Here is a 16,744-nt window from a genome sequence, read left to right on the forward strand (position 1 = left end):
GCCTCTCCTTGTTCTCAGTAACGTCATCCTGCCCCTCTGGGAACAACAGCAGGCCTTCGTCTCCTGGCCCAGGACTCCACGCCAGCAGCCCTACTGCATCTCAAAATAACTCCAAAGCGGCTGTGAACTCCTCCACCAGTTTTAACTCTTCAGGGTGAGGCAGAGGGGCGAGCCCAGAGATACCTCAGCGGGGCCGAGGGACATGTGAGAAGCTGCGTCTGGGTCAACACCTTGGGAAGGAAAGCTTGTCACGGGGCTGGACAAGGGGAATGGGGGGGCAGGGAGGGGGCAGGGTGGAGCGCCAGACTGGACTCTCTCCCTAGGGAGTGGGATTTAAAAGAGAAGCCTTAGCCAGTGAGCAGTCCTGGCAAGGAGCTGATGTCAACAAAGCCAACATTTCCCTCCTCACTGGGAGGGTGGAAATTTCCAAACCCTTCTGTCAGAAAGGGCCAGGTCCTTCACTGGGCTGAGGAGAGTTACCCTCCAGGCCAGCCCCTCCGCTCTGGGGTGTTCTGCCCCGAGCCTGAGCTTCCAGCGTGGCTGACACCGTGAGAGCAGGAGGGTGCTACCCCGTAACCTCATGCTCCCACCCGGGATGCAGCGGGAAAAGCAGCCTCCCATCTTTGATTAATGAAGCAAAGAATCTACTCTAAGAGGTGCTCTCAGCGGATGCCTCGAGAGATCCTTCCCCGATTCAGAACAAAACAGAGATTTGCAAGTTAGGCGATTGGTTGAAGACCTGAGCTTGTCGGAAGAAGTGAACCCGCTGGTCCACACCCAGACTGTTCAGCAAGGCAGCCACCCCTTATGGGCCAATTGTTGCACAGCCCTAAAGGTTGGAGCTCCTCAGCTGTCTCCACCAAAAAAGAAAAAGAGAGAGAGAGAAAAACATATAATGTACATTTTAAAGAATTGTCTTGAGATATAATTCACTTTCCATAAAATTTACCATTTTAAAGTGTACAAGTCACTGCTTTTTAGTTTATTCACAAGGTTGTGCAATTGTCACCATGATCTGATTCCAGAACATTTTCATCACCCCCCACCCCATACCTACCTGCTAACACTCACTGCTCATTCCCATCTTCCCTCCTCATTAGAAGCTGTCCAACTGACTTGTTTCTTCCTTCCTTCTAGATCTTGGTACCGATGGAATCATCCCACCTACCTCCACTGAGACCAAAAAAGTTACTCCTATGCCACCTGGCCCTGTATTCCCCACTGGAAGGAAGGGAGTCACGCCTTCTCTGTATGGACAGATTACTTTCAGGACAGTAGAAGAGAATCTCCACTATCAATGAACCCAAACTCTTGCCTTGTTCAGGAGCAAGGGCCTCTGGAGATCCAAACTGCGACCGAACCATGTGCTGGCTCCCTAGCGCTCTTGAAACGCACAGCCCGCCTAGGAGTTGACCATTTTTACCTTCCTTGCCTGTGCCCTTCTCCTCTCGTTCCAAATATGTCAGATGGCTTCACTGCGACAGTGGTCTTTCAGAAAGGACCTCTTGGGCTTCCCTGGTGGCGCAGTGGTTGAGAGTCCGCCTGCTGATGCAGGGGACACGGGTTCGTGTCCCGGTCCGGGAAGATCCCACATGCTGCAGAGAGGCTGGGCCCATGAGCCATGGCTGCTGAGCCTGCGCGTCCGGAGCCTGTGCTTCGTGACCGGAGAGGCCACAACAGTGAGAGGCCCGCGTACCGCAAAAAAAAAAAAAAAAAAAAAAAAAGGACCTCTTGTCATTATTCTCCAGCTCATCTCCAGCTCATTCTGGGCACAGCCATTTGCCTGGTGCCAAACCACCAGAGGGGTGAGAAGGTTTTGACTCTGAACTTAGCCACAATCTCTGAGCTGATTCTAGAATCTATGAAAAGATTTGAATCTGATGTCTCCACCAAAGCTCCGATGTCTTCTCTGTTCAGCAAAGCCTTCTGACTGAGTCTTCACGTCACCCTATTTTCTCTTTAGCCCCGCCCCTTTTCCAGAACCACATCCATTCATGATTGCGTTCTCCGAATTCCCTCCTCTTTACAGAACGCTGAGCCACACTCGGCCCCCTGGGCACATGCTCTGCCCACAGGTGTTCTTCTGTCTGCTCCGTCTGCCCCAGAGTTCAGAAACGCTTGTTCTTTCTCTCCTTTCCTGTATTTCTCCTTATCTCGTCCTCTCTCCCTTCTCCTGGTGCAGAAGGAAGAACACAAAAGCACACACGCAACAATTATGCTGGTAAATACCTGTGTATAGCCCTTTCCTCTTTTTGCATTATGTTCTTCTCTCTTTAGTGTGGAATTTTCCAGCAAAATATTTAACTCAGGTATGAATTTTGAAGATCTCTGTAATATTTTATCTTCTTTAACAAAAAAGAAAGAAAAAGAAAGGAAAAACAATACCAAAGTGTGAAATACCATGCTAGCTTCCACAAGAGTTCCCACGTGGGCTGGGAATCCTTGTTGATTTCTGTAGGAACATTCTTTCTCGAGTCTCCTTCTTTGTGGGCCAGTGTGTAAACATGTAACATGAAGCCATTCCAGAAATGGTAACTTTTTTTTTTTTTTAGAGACGGCATGTCCAAGAAAATGATGAGATTCAAAGGAATCTCTCTGTTCCTAAATAAATTTGTATGGTGATGATATACAGTATTCCACTGTTGGCAAGAAGAGGTTTAGATTATTCTGGGTCTTTTTTTGTGCAGGACATGTGAGTGCGTGTAATGAAACGGGATGGAGAAAGGGTTTCACGTTGGTGGATTAAGTCTGTGACTCCCTGAACTGATGCTAAAGATGATATACATTAATACAGGACTCCAAAGAGTTCAGAGTTTCTACTCTTTTTGACAGAACAGCCTTGAGGACAGAGTAGGTGAGAGATTGGCTTCCTCATTTTGTAAGTGGGAGAATGGAAAATGTTTAAGGTCAAGTCATTTGTAGACTTTAAGAGGTGAAGACTGAGGCTAATAGTTCATATCTCAGGATGTCCTGAAGGTCAATTATTCATTATTTGCAATGGAAAGTGATAGATATTTGAGACAAGGGATAATTCAAAAGTCAAATCTATTTGGCTTTGGAATGCACTGTGACTTTTGATGAGAGGGTTGAGGGGCAAGGAGGCTATCCCTGTGGTTTTTCTTGGGTTAATAAAAAGTTAAAGAGTTACCATTTTTGAGGCAAACATTGACCTGTGGTGGGAAAGGGAGGCCCTTCAAAAATGTAATGACTGAAGGGAAGAAACTAAAATTGGCATTAAACATTTGTTGCAAATACTAATATCCAAGGGAGAAATCCATACCTAAATAACCATAAGTTAAGTGCTTTTCATGTTTGGATGGGGCTTATACTAAGACTCGTATTTCATGTCATGAAGTGGAAGAAAGCCTGTTGGTAGCGGTTACTTTGTCAAGAAAAGATCCAGTTGAAAGAGGCTCGGTATGTGTCAAAGAGACAAGAGGAGCCTGCAGCAATAATTAAAGTATGTAAAGAAATTACTCTGCCACCCATGAGCCCAGCTGTGCATATCTGTGCACACACACACACACACACACACGTATGTATGCACTGTTCCTTGCATACTCCTGGGTGCCGGAGCTGATGCTTTCCTGCAGCAGTCTTGGCCACCTTGACATCTTGCTCAGGTGAGTGCTGAAAGCTGATGTCCTGCACTGTCCATGAGGCTGGTTTTCACTCATTTGACCCTTTAAAAAATACTTTATTTTTTAAGAGCAGTGTTCGGTTTACAACAAAATTAAGAGGAAGCTGTGGAGATTTCCCATAGACCTCCTGCCCAAACACGTTCGTAGCCTTCCCCATTATCAACATCACTCACGAGAAAGTAAAATTTTTTTACCAAGAATGAACCTACACTGACACATCACAATCACCCAAAGTCCATAGTTTACCTTAGAGCTCACTCTTGGTGTTGTACATTCTACAGCTTTGGACAATAGTGTAATGATGTAGATCTAGCATTATAATATCATACAGAGTATTTTCACTGCCCTAACAATCCTCTGTGCTCTACCTATTCATCTCTCTCCTTGCTACGCCCTTACAACCACGGATCTTTTTTTTTTTTTTTTTTTTTTTTTTTTTGCGGTACGCGGGCCTCTCACTGCCGTGGCCTCTCCCGTTGCGGAGCACAGGCTCCAGATGCGCAGGCGCAGCGGCCATGGCTCACGGGCCTAGCCGCTCAGCAGCATGTGGGAGCTTCCCGGACCGGGGTACGAACCTGTGTCCACTGCATCGGCAGGCGGACTCTCAACCACTGCGCCACCAGGGAAGCCCTGATCTTTTTTCCTGTCTCCATAGTTTTGCCTTTCCCAGAATGTCACATGGTTGGAATCATCGTATACAGGCTTTCCAGGTTGGCTTATTTAGTAATATGCCTTCAAGTTTCTTTCATGTCTTTTCATGAGCTTGCTAGCTCACTTCTTTTTAATGCTGAATAATATTCTCTTGTCTGGATGTACCACAGTTTATTTATTCATTTACCTACTGAAGGACATCTGGGTTACTTCCAAATTTTGGCAATTATGAATAAAGCTGCTATAAATATCTGCATGCACATTTTTGTGTGGACATAAATTTTCAGTTCCTTTGGGTAAATACCAAGGAGCGTGATTGTCGGATCGTGTGGTAAGAGTATATTTAGTTTTGTAAGAAACCACCAAACTGTCTTCCAAAGTGGCTGTACCACTTTGCATTCCCACCAGTAACATTACCAGAGTTCCTGTTGCTCTACATCCTTACCAGCCTTTGTTGTCAGTGTTCAGGATTTTGGTCATTCTAATAGGTGTATAATGGTATCTCATTGTTTGTTTTAATTTGCATTTCCCTGATGACATGATGTGGAGCAACTTTTCACATGCTTATTTACCATTTGTGTATCTTCTTTGTGAGGTGTCTATTAAGATTTTTGGCCCATTTTTTAATCAAGTTGTTTGTTTTTTTTTACTGTTGAGTTTTAACAGTTCTTTGTATATTTTGGGTAACAGTCCGTTATCAGATTGTCTTTTGCAAATATTTTCTCCCTGTCTGTGACTTTTCATTCTCTTGATATTGTCTTTCACAGAAGTCTAATTTTAATGAAGTCCAGCTTGCTAATTATTTCTTTCATGGGTTGTCTTTGGTGTTGTATCTAAAAAGGCATCACCACACCCAGCATCATGTATGTTTCCTCCTTTGTTATCTTTAGGAGTTTTATAGTTTTGTGTTTTACATTTAGGTCTGTGATCCGTTTTGAGTTAACTTTTGTGATGGTGTAAAGTCTGAGTCAAGGTTCATTCTTTCACGTGTGGATGTCCAGTTGTTCCAGCTCCATCTGTTGAAGACACTACCTTTGTCCCATTGTGTTGCCTTTGCTCCTTTGTCAAAGATCAGTTGACTGTATTTACGGGGGTCTATTTGACCATGGTTTTCATGAAAGAAATAAACAGAATTACAGTCTAACTGCTCAGCCTCCCGTAGCTTCCATTGTCCATTGCCTTGGACAGTTGCTGAACAGAGTCAAACCTGAAGGTGGGTACCAATTCACATTTCATGTCTGCAAGATTCTGTAAAACTCATCATTCCAGTCAAGTTTAACAGAAGCCTGGTCAGCTTCTTCAGCATCTAATTAGGCACAAGAGAATCAAAGGGCAACAACCAGTCATTGTTTAGGAGGAAGGAAGGGAAAAAGAATTGTTGCCGCTGCTTTTTGCACTTGCAAAACTTCGATCTTTAGTTGACTCAAGACTGGTGGGCCCAGCTGTGGGCGCCCAATACTAAGGGCTTTTGGTCCAACTCAGAGAATGAGTTTAGTCGTAGACTCAAATTAGGAATCCTGTCCTGAGGCCCCAGGTTGCCGGTTCAGTGCCTCTTCTCCCTGTGCACTCTGCATCCCCATGCTACATTCATGGACTGGTTTTGCTGACTCGCCTGCTTCTAGTGCTAGACTGTGGGGAGCTCCTTGTAGCTGAGTCTGTCTTTTTCTCTGTATTCCCATGACTAGCACTGCGACTAGTACATAATATGCAATTCAGGTTTTTAAAAGTTGAATGCTTTCTTTCAACCTCTAAACAACTTCTAGTGCCTTTCACTGATGTTAGGAGCTATGAATATAGAAAAATATAGTACCATCTGTAGTGGAGGCAGACTATCTTGGTGGTTAAGAGTGTGATCTCCAGTGCCATATCGCCTGGGTTCATACCCAAATCTGCCTCCTATTAATCATGTCACCTTGAGCAAGTTCCTCAAGTGCTCTGTGCCTCAGTTTCTCACCTGTAAAATGGGGATAACAACAGTAGCCATCTCGTAGAGTTGTTGTGAGAATTAAATGAATGAATATATATATTATATATATATAATATATATATATATGTAAAGTTCTTGGAACAATGCCTGATACATTAATAAGTGTTATCTGTTATTATCCTGATTATTATGATATTATTGTTATTCAAATAAATTGGTGGAGAGTTTCCTGTCCTCTGCTCTCTCTAACAGCCCAGAACTTTCCTGGGGGACACCACAGTTGACAAGCATATGATTTGGTGGAACAAGGGTTGTGGCCAAAGATATGTGAATTAATAAAATTTAATCCCAAGTAATGGAGCTTGAACCTGGAATCCCAGTCACCCCAGGATAAAGGCCCAATAAAGGCTCCACTGGAAGAACTAGCACCTTCCCTTATCCCCTCAGTCTTTAGACTCCTGAAGCCTTTAATATGTACTCTGTTCTTTCCTGGGAAATGGTGGCAGCAAGAAGGTAATTCCAGATTCAGATACTAGGAGAAAAAAACAACACTGCAACAAAAACAAATGGGGAAAAAGTTGAGATGTGCATACTATATGTTCATTTAGTGAAATGGATCTTTCCTTGTTTTCTTCCTGCAGGCTATTACTATCTCTTATCTGGTCTTTTCCAACTAGTCTTATACTGATTTTCATTGAGTCTCTATATGGCAGTGATTCTCAACTTTGATTACACAATGGAATTACCTGGGAAACTTGAAAAAAAAATTTGACACTCACACAGATTCTGATTTACTTTGTCTGGGATGTGGCCCAGGGAATTGGGATTTTAAACAGCTCCTCAAGTGATTCTATTGTTCTGTCAAGGTTGAGAACCACTGCCTGAATGTTCATACAGATCATTGGGGACTTTGTTAAAATGCAGATTCTGATTCAGTAGATCTGGGGTTAGGGTCTGAGATTTTGTGTTTTTAACAAATTCTCAGGTGATGTAGATTTTGCTGGTCCCTGGACCAGACTTTCAGTAGCAAGGAGAGCTACTCCAGGGCCAGCATGGTAAAATTATTCCCTTTGCCCAATATCATCATAGGTTTCCTATTATCCGCATAATAAGATGCCTCAGCCTGGCATCTTAGGCTGGCATCAGTCATTTAAGGTCCTTAAACATCAGTGGTCCCCAAATGTGACCAATCATCTGAAGATCTATGGGCAGATTTTCAAAGATACAGATTCCTGGGCGTCACACCAAGCCTACTAAAGCACAACCTTCAAGGTGCGGCCTGAACAAAGGGTATTTTGAAAACACTTCCCAAGTGGTCTAGATGGTCATGAAGGTTTAGGAGCTTCAGTATGCTTCCAATATACATTTCCAGGCTCATTGCCCATTCATTCAACCAGCAAACATTTATTGCGCCTGCCTCTGTACCAGGTACTAGGGAAACAAAAATGAAAAGAGTGTGATCCTTACTCTTAAAGGGCTGGCAAGACAAATGACCCAAACAAGACTATTTATTATTTCCCAGACATGGCCTAAATGCTCACAATTCTGCTCAAGGTCTTCTCTTCTTAAGAATGTCTGGGCCTCTCAGCATCCTACCTTTGCCTGTCCTGATCAACCAACTCAGATGCTCTTTTTACCCCATTTGCATCTCCACACTTATGTTTGGTTACCTCTTCAAACTTACTTTCCCTGGTATTAAAACAGATCCAGAGAGGAGAGAGGATTAACCCAAAGTGAGGTAACAACAACAATAATTAACATTCATATAACGACTTCCATGCACCAGCCATTGCTGTAAGCACTTTCCACATGAAAAGTGTGTAGAGTGCTTGCAATAACTTTATGAGACAGCTATTATTATTATCCCCATTCTACGAATGAGAAAACGGGGGCACAGAAAAGTAACTTGTCCAAAAATACACAGTCAGTAACGGAGCCGGGTTTACCCTCAAGCCTTATACTCTACTGCCAAGTTGGTGACAGGGTTGACATGAGAAGGAATATGTAACTCTAATTTTCAGGCCTGAGCGCTTCCCTGGAAATTAGTTATTTGTGTGCTTGTTTCACAACTTAGACTCAAGCGTGAAGGCAGGGACTATGTCTTTCATCTCACACAGTGCCTAGCAGGGGTGCAAGCACTTAGTAGGTGCTCTACAACTGGTTATGGGATGGGCTGTCCCATCGTGGGGGGAGGGGATGGATATTTATTCTACCAAACAGACAACAAACAAACACATAAGCAAGGGCAACAGCCTGCAGGTCTCACGTCACCACTAGGTCATCATCACCCCTCACCACCACCGCCCCGCCCCCTCAGGCCTGCGCGTAGAAGGAGGACCCTCCCGCCCGCTTTCTGAACAGTCTCTGGTCCAGCTCTGGCTGTGCGCTCCGTCCTCCCAGCCAGCAGGTGCCCCCAGACCACCGGCTCCTCCTCTGCAGCCGTCAGAGCCTCGTCCTCTCTCCCTCTTTCCGCTGCTTCCTGCTCCCGGGATCCGGGCCCTGAGCCCCGGGGCCGGGGTTCCCGAGGCTTCCCGGGGCGCTCGGCCAGGTAACTGCGCGGCGGGGACCGCCCGGTTCCCGCGGCCGGGATGGGCTCCGGACGTGGATGGCCCGGCCTGCGCGGTCCGCTGCGGGGGAAGGAAGCGGGCAGATGGCCTGGCCTGGCCTCTGAGGGGAGGGGGTTCCTTCTGCCTTTGGGCGCCGGCGCGGGCGCCGGGTGGGATGCTGACATAGCGGTCCGGCTCAGGTGTGCCCAAGCCGGGCGTGACCACAGTGTAGGTAGGCGCGTCCGGGGGAGATGCGCTCCCGGTGCCTGCCAGGCGCCGAGGTTGCTGCTCGCTCCAGCCACGCCTGCTCCGAGGCCCAGAGCCAGGTGGGCCCGCCCAGCGCTCCTCCTCCCGAATCTGGCCCTGGACCGGGAGGAGCAAGGACAGGAGCCTTGGAATTCTGAGCTGGAACGGCCATCGGCCATCTAAATACCCTGTCATTCTTTCACCCAAAAGTGAAAAGCCGAAGCGCAGAGATGGAGTGACTTTCCCAAGGTCACAGAGTTGTATCTGCCATTTATAAATGTCCATTCTTTTATTTGTTTGTAAATGGGCTACCGTGTCCTCTGTTCTGCCAGGGAATTAGGATTGAGGGAAGAGGACTCTAAAAATACTAATCGGCATATCCAAATGAGCTGATCCGCATTACTGGCCGGTGACCCTGGCCTTTAAAAGGAAGTGAGAGAGGACAGGTCTTTTCACTCTGGGTCCTTTGTACCTCTGGCCCTTGCTCTGAAAATTGGCCTGGATGTTTTACGAAATTATCTCAGAACTCCTTGTCAGAACTGGGCCGGATCATAGAGTTATTTTCAATCCTTTTTTCTTTCCTTTCTTCTCTCTCTCTCTCTGTTTTTTTTTTTTTTAAACTGAGTCTCAGGAGGTGAAAGTGAGTGCTCACACTCTTATGGCTATTTAGGGGCAGAGACAGAACTGGAACTCAGGTCAATGACTGACAACTGCTGTTTTCTAATCTGATTTCAGATGAAAGCTGTACAGCACTTGACCTTCATAAAGCCCTCTCTGGATAGCATTCTTGGGAGTGGCTTGTGTATTGAAGTGTGTTGGTCCACAGATACTATTTCACTTGTCAGAATAGGGTTAAGCAATAAGTGTAGCCATGCAGAAAATTCCTGCTGAGATGAGACAGATATCTGAAATGTTTTTTACTTTTTTATTTGTACTTTCAATAGAGGAGCTAGTGAATATTAATAAGGACATCTTGGCTATTTTCAGATTTTAGTCCTGTCTGACTATATTGACTCCATTACACTCATTCTTGTCCTGAAACATTTATCACCGGTAAAAATTTCAGTCAGTGGCTTTCTGACATTGTTTCATTTTTAACTAAATAATTGTCTTAAAGATATTTTTATATCTTAACAAAAACTCCCCACTTGTACCTCAAACTCCTGCTTCCCCCTTGGTCAGTCTTTGAGTTGGATTTCAGAACTGAATAGAACTAGGAGTTTATTTTTTTTCCCTTCCAAACTATTTAGGTCTTTGTTTAGTTCTGTCTTTAGGTTTACCTCAAGTTTTGATTTTGACTGATAAACCCATGATCCAAACCCAGACTTCAGTTGAGTTTAGTATCAGCTTAAAACCACATTAAACTGCCACATGTCATATAACTTCTAGCAGAGACCACAAGTGGTGGAGGTGTTTTTCCGTGAGGGCTTCTTATTGAGATTTTTGAAATATGAACACATTATCTAATACACATATTAAATTACTTGTGTATTGTAGTCCAAGGTCAGTCATCACTGGGAGGTTATTGACATTTACTCATCATAACAACATATACCATATTAGACCATCTGCTAACTCAGAATGCAGTTCCTGCTTTTCGGTTTACAGTTTTGACCAGTTATCTCTAAGGAACACGCAATCAGAAATACAGCCACGCTTCAGTAGAAGATTCTTGGCTCTGTAGATAAGGAAAAAGTGTTTCCGGGAAGGCAATATTTTTGTACTGTCTTAGAGTAGAAATGAAGACGTATACACAAAATGACCCAATGCTGTTTTCTTAGGGTGCATCCTTTGTTTTTCTGGTTTTGGTCTTTTCATCGTAGGATGGCCTTAGCTCTGTGTCTGCAGGCGCTGTGCAGCCTGGGGGGCTGGCTCTCGCTCTACATTTCTTTCTGTCGCCTGAATAATCACCGAAGCTATGAGTGGAGCTGCCGGCTGGTTACGTTCACCCACGGAGTCCTCTCGATAGGTCTCTCAGCTTATATTGGCTTCATTGATGGCCCTTGGCCTTTTACCCACCCAGGTAGGTGGGAGACATTAGAGAGTTTTCCCTTAGGAATTTATGATTTGGGGGTAGTCTTAGAAGGATGGGACTTTTCCACAGAATTTGTATAATACTGAAGAATATTGAAGAATAATTACTATTATAATGTGCTTTGGGAGTCTCCATTCATCTTCATTTTTAATGCTGATTTGTATGTGTCACCTATTGTTTCTGCTTTTCATAACTCTCTATTTTTAAAACAAATCTTAATTGCTTTTCACAATTTAATCGACCAAAATGTATAAATCATAAAGCTAATATCAACATCTACCACCAGCCCCAAACAGACACTAATGGACTGCATTAAACATACTTTTTGGTAACCTGCAATCTTTACTTGATTGTATATTCAAAGGACATCATCTTGCCATGTCTATATATATAGATCTTCCTTATCCTTTTCAGTTGTTATATAATATTGTGTTGTATGCATTTACTATCTTTTATTTAACCAATGCCGCATTATTTGGGGGCAGCTATATTAATTTTTAAGCTGCTAGATGTACTGATACAAGTGTTACTCCCTTAGAATACAAAACCTATATCCCCTTGAATTAGTTTGCTGGGGCTGTTATAACAAAATACTACAGACTGTGTAGCTTAAACAACAGAGATTGATTTTCTCACAATTCTGGAGGCTAGAAGTTCAAGATCAAGGTGTTGGCGGGTTTGATTTCTTCCGAGGCTTTGCTCCTTTGCGTGCAGAGCTGCCTTCTTGCTGTGTCTTCACATGGTCTTTCCTTTGTGCCTATCTACATCCTAGTCCTAATGTCCTTGTTTTATAAGAACACTACCCTAACATCCCTATTTTAACTTAATCACCTCTTCAAAGGCCCTATTTCCAAATATATTCACATTTTGAGGTACTGGAGTTTAGGGCTTCAACATACGAATTTTGGAGGGACATAGTTCAGTCCATAAGTTCCCTAGAATATGATTTTTTTTAATTCCTTAGATTCTTTCTTTTTATAATTTCTTTAGATTCCCATATTGAGCTTCTGAAATTTCCCCCAAACTGTCAAACTGATAGGAAGCAACTCTTAAGCTTTATATTTTATATGAAGGCTCTTAATGGATTCAAAACATGTCAGGTCCTTGCACGCTATGTTCTTGGACATGGGAACATACTAACTTTTGGGGTTCTCTCCAGAGTCCACTTTCAAGACGAGTTAGGGCCACCAATGTCCAATAATCTAACCCATTAAGCTAAGAAATTAATCTGACATTTGGGACAGAATAACTTTTCCATTATGGTTTATTACAGGATATTGAATATAGTTCCCTGTGCTATACCTTGTTGTTTGTCCATTCTATATATAATAGTTAGCATCTGCTGCTAGTGGGAGAGAATAACTAAGAGTCTAGAAACAGAGCTTTAGCTGGTTAAAAAAAAAGACAAGAAAGAGACTGTGTAGGATTTTAATTGAAAGAACAAAATAACTGGATTTTATGCTGCTACACAGAGAGGATGCTGAGATAATTGCTGGTGCTTAAATCACTCATTGAGATCTGGTGCTTCAGAATAGCATTTCCTGGGCCCTGTAACATTGGTTTGATAAAGACCAAAGTTTTAGATTTTAGTGTTTTGGTTTTTTATTTTTTGGTTCCCTTTAAAAAGCACATGCCTGCAATTGTTTTCAGTGATACAGAAAAGTTTGAGAAAGAGCAACCCAGGATCTCTGCGTAAGGTAGCACGATTCCCAGCCACTCAATTTGCTTCTGTCTTGGTTTATTTCAGGCTCACCCAATACACCTCTCCAAGTGCACGTTCTGTGTTTCACCTTGGGCTACTTCATCTTCGACTTGGGCTGGTGCATCTACTTCCAGTCTGAGGGGGCCCTGATGCTGGCTCACCACACACTGAGTATCTTGGGCATCATCATGGCCCTGGTGCTTGGAGAGTCAGGCACAGAGGTCAATGCAGTCCTCTTTGGAAGCGAGATTACCAATCCCTTGCTACAGATGCGCTGGTTTCTTCGTGAAACAGGCCATTACCATAGTTTCACTGGAGACGTGGTGGATTTCCTCTTTGCAGCTCTGTTCACTGGAGTGAGGATTGGCGTAGGAGCTCACCTCCTCTTCTGTGAAATGGTCTCACCCAAGCCCAAGTGGTTTGTGAAGGTCGGGGGAGTTGCGATGTATGCTGTGTCTTGGTGTTTCATGGTTAGCATCTGGCGTTTTGCATGGAGGAAAAGCAGCAAGAAGTACCACACCTGGAGAAGCAGGCGGAGTGAGGAGCGGCAGGTAAAACACAATGGACTTCTCAAGACGCACTAGCCAAGGCTTGCTCCAGACAATGGATTGGGTTAAGTCAGCCACGGGAACCAGGTTGGAGATATGGCTGTTACAGAATCCTGCTTATGATGAGCTTAGGTTTCTAAAAAGGGCTAAATTTATCCATCCGTTTGGTCAGTCTTGGAGCGGGACACATCCCAGTATTAAAACACTAACTTCTGCAGCTGTGCAGTTGTAGAAAGTGAGACTACCAGCAGTAGTTGTAAGTCAGAACTGTGAGGTGAGCATGCTGCCTTCCTTTTAAGTTGTGGTGACCCTGGCTCCTTTGTCTCTGGGAGGCTTGGTGATCAGACAGCCTAGAAAGGAACTCAAAAAGCATTAGTGCTGTTTCTTCCTTATTCCTTTGAGAAGTGACTCCTTCAACAAATACTTCTTCCTACTTTCTGTGTAGCAGCTTAAAGAAATGCACCTCATTTACTATAAAGTGAGGAACTTTCAGGAAGATACATGCCTTTGGCATTCTGAGCATTGGATGAGGAAATTGAATGGGGGGACAGAAGGATGAGAGAAGGATGTGGGTGCAACCGTGACGGTGGGGGTGGGGCTACTTACTGAGCCTCCCTATACCATATACTTGGTATATACCATAAAGGACTCCCTGTACTTGGGGGTCCCAAGATCACCCTCAGGCTTGGTGCAGTGGACTCACAGGACTCAGCACGCAGTTGTACTTGGAGCTTTGATTTATTACAGCAACAGGATACAACAAAAGATCAGCCAAGGGAAAAGGCACCTGGAGCAGAGTACAGGGGAAACCAGGCCCAAGCTTCCAGAGCCCTCTCCCAGTGGGACCATGCAGGATGTGCTTAATTCCCCTAGCAACGATTTGTTCACAATATGTGTGAAATGTCTAGAAGGAAGCTTGTTAGAGGCTAAGTACCCAAGGTTTTAATGGGGGGCTGGTCATGTAGGCAGTCTTTTCCTGACTCCCAGAAGTAAAGGAGGTTTTCACCGTGAACCACATTGTTTGTAGAAACAGTTTAGAGCCAGTGAGCCAGTCTCATCAGTTCATGTGGGAACCTTCCCAATGAAATCGAAGTCTTCAGATGTCAGCCAAGGGCCAACCTTGCAAACAGCCCTTTCCAGGCCTACTATATTAACTCTTTTCTGCACAAAAACCATAGAGCTAGAGCTTTGGATGAGAGATGAATGAGGTGTGGGCAGATTTACCGGGCCCTGTTGTATGGGTTCTGCCCTACCAGGAAAACTCTGCCAGTTCTCAGGGCTTTTGTGCATTAATCTCCTAGGCATGAGAGGCTGTGACTGAATTCCATAGGGATTTACCATGTAGATTCCACTGGGCTTGAGATGCCAGTTCAGGTTTCAGCTCTGCTATACATACTGCAAACCAAAGACCAAATGTCCTGGCCTCAGGGTGATGAGGCTACTTGTTTTTCTCCATTTCAGATACATTACCTGTTCCTCCTGTTACTACTTTTTCTCTGGAAAAGGTGCCACTCTCTCTGGATAATATATCATGGCAAGGCCCGTGTTGGAAAGAAAAAATATTTCTTAATCAGTAGTCTCTCAGCTAGGAAAAGCAAGAACGGAAGTGTAGAAGAAGGGCTTAGGAGTCGAGAATTCTTCGTTTCTTTGAACTAGTTTGGCTACTCACCTGCCAGATCATTTGGGCAGGTCACTTGTTTACTCTGCTTCAGTTTAAACCCCATTGTCAATTAAGGAAATACCCCGTTGTGAATTTCACAGAGACATTAGGTGGTGTTTTATTAATGCAGGTCTTTAATGTAGGGCTTTTATGGGAAAAAAGGGAAGTTTTATTTGTTTGTTGTTTATTTATTCATTTGATTGCATTGTTGAGACCAGTGGTGAGCGAGTAGCTCAGCTGATGAGCGAGGGTATGGGGATGTTGAAGTCAAGGCTGGACGTGAGTAGGAAGTATCAGCCCATTCAGTGGTAATCCTAGCCTAATGAGTGGTCTTGAAGATGGACGTCATTGTCTAGGTATGACCAAGTGGTTGGAACTGCATGAGGTCATCATTGCTCTGGGAAAAGCGGCTTTAAAGGCATGTTAACCGTGGGTCTTTTAAAATGACTGTCTTCAGGTTAAGGAGATTTGCTGGACATGAGAATAATCTGACAGTAGCATCTCCATCTCTTTTTTTCTATGATCAGTATCCCTGAAATGCTGGTTAGCTTCTTTCCAACAAAATTGTGGTCCAAGTAGGATGCTGGGGAATGCTGATTTTAGCAAAAGCCTAGTTAGAAAAAAAAAAAAAAAAGTGGCTTGGCACAAAAGAAAAAAAAAAAAAAGAAAAGGAAAAAGCCGTCTCTTGAGTTTTGGCACAGTGCAAGCTGTCCCACACCAGACAAATGAATAGACTTAATCTGGTACCATTCTTCTCTCCTTCCACCTCAGAAGTGAAGGGATTGCAGACCTTGCTCTTTTAGGGGAACGTACTTAGGTTTCTTGAATTTCGAGAAACCTATCTAGTGATAAGGGAAGGAGAATCCCTCATTTCAGCTTTTCTTGCTGTTGTAGCTGAAAACTCTGAAGGAAACTCGCTGAGAGAAAAATGTGAAATGAAGGTGACTCAGCAGTTAAGATGCTGAGTCTGTACATGAGAGGTACATGAAGGGCTAATTAACATGTGGTGTGGTTGGACTCATTTGCATTTAGATTACTATGTAATAGTCATTAACACTGCTCAAGAAGGATTTATATTTCAATGAGATTTGTACTAAATTTTATAAAAATAAACAACTTTTTATCAACCCAGAGTCTGGCTTTATGTCTTTGTTCTGGTTCTGCCAGAAGCTTAAAAAAAAAAAGGCTTTTGGCCTGCAGAAACGTTGACCCATATTTATACTTATCGGTAAAATACTTCGTAGCTGTTCTTATCATCCACCATTCCTAATACTGCTTACTTTTTGAGGCAACAATCTACGTATAGAAAACAGTTTGCCAAAAGAAGGTGGAAGAACTTAATTTCTTTCTTATTTTGCCACCTGTTTGAGCAGTTGCCTTGAGAATGATGATGTCCAGTTGGGTCCACAAAGACAGGCCCTTCGGCTGTCCTCGGACTCTGCTTCCCATGCCTGGAACAGTGTTAGACACATAGTAGGTGCTCAATAAGCAGGTTGAAAGAATGGATGAAGGCATGAGGATGTAGTTTAGAATTACCCCCCATTGGAAAACGTTCTCAAAGAGCATGCACAGTGGATGGTGTCACCAATGTCATTTTTCTAGGTAAAGGACTAATGTCCCTGGGGCGTGTGTTCTGCTTAAATTGGTGTGACTCTTCTGAAGGTATTCTATACACAGACTCAAAACAGTCTAGAGCTATCAACGGCTGTTAAGAGGCTTTCAGGGACATTTTTTACCATTAGAGCTTTGTGCCTGAATATAGAGATTTTCATCATTAAAAAAAATAGC

The 16,744-nt window shown here is 43.8% G+C and overlaps 2 protein-coding genes across 12 annotated transcripts in view; both read left to right on the forward strand.

The window, feature by feature from the left end:
* POU2F3 (POU class 2 homeobox 3) overlaps positions 1 to 4,542 on the forward strand; it is an 82,604-nt gene extending 78,062 nt beyond the window's left edge. For 7 of the 9 annotated variants that reach the window (XM_067751330.1, XM_067751328.1, XM_067751333.1 and 4 more), the window contains 2 exons: positions 19 to 154; positions 1,138 to 4,542. In XM_067751330.1, the coding sequence (XP_067607431.1) occupies positions 19 to 154; positions 1,138 to 1,177 (176 nt within the window). In that variant the 3' untranslated portion in view covers positions 1,178 to 4,542. Of the gene's footprint in view, positions 1 to 18; positions 205 to 1,137 lie in introns of those variants that run through there. The other 2 variants (XM_067751329.1, XM_067751336.1) reach the window with 2 other exon arrangements.
* Positions 4,543 to 8,557: 4,015 nt separating this feature from the next.
* TLCD5 (TLC domain containing 5) lies at positions 8,558 to 16,089 on the forward strand. Of its 3 annotated transcripts, XM_067751338.1 has the most exons (3): positions 8,558 to 8,767; positions 10,835 to 11,034; positions 12,794 to 16,089. In XM_067751338.1, the coding sequence occupies exons 2-3, from the start codon at positions 10,836 to 10,838 to the stop codon at positions 13,330 to 13,332; spliced, it is 738 nt and encodes a 245-aa protein (XP_067607439.1). In that variant the 5' UTR covers positions 8,558 to 8,767; position 10,835; the 3' UTR covers positions 13,333 to 16,089. The 3 variants fall into 3 exon arrangements, with proteins under 3 accessions (XP_067607439.1, XP_067607440.1, XP_067607438.1); XM_067751339.1 differs by lacking the exon at positions 10,835 to 11,034; XM_067751337.1 differs by lacking the exon at positions 8,558 to 8,767 and having other exon boundaries at positions 8,803 to 11,034.
* The last annotated feature ends 655 nt before the right edge of the window (positions 16,090 to 16,744 follow it).

Source organism: Pseudorca crassidens, chromosome 9 (genome assembly GCF_039906515.1).
Source record: "Pseudorca crassidens isolate mPseCra1 chromosome 9, mPseCra1.hap1, whole genome shotgun sequence".
Lineage (NCBI taxonomy): Eukaryota > Metazoa > Chordata > Mammalia > Artiodactyla > Delphinidae > Pseudorca > Pseudorca crassidens.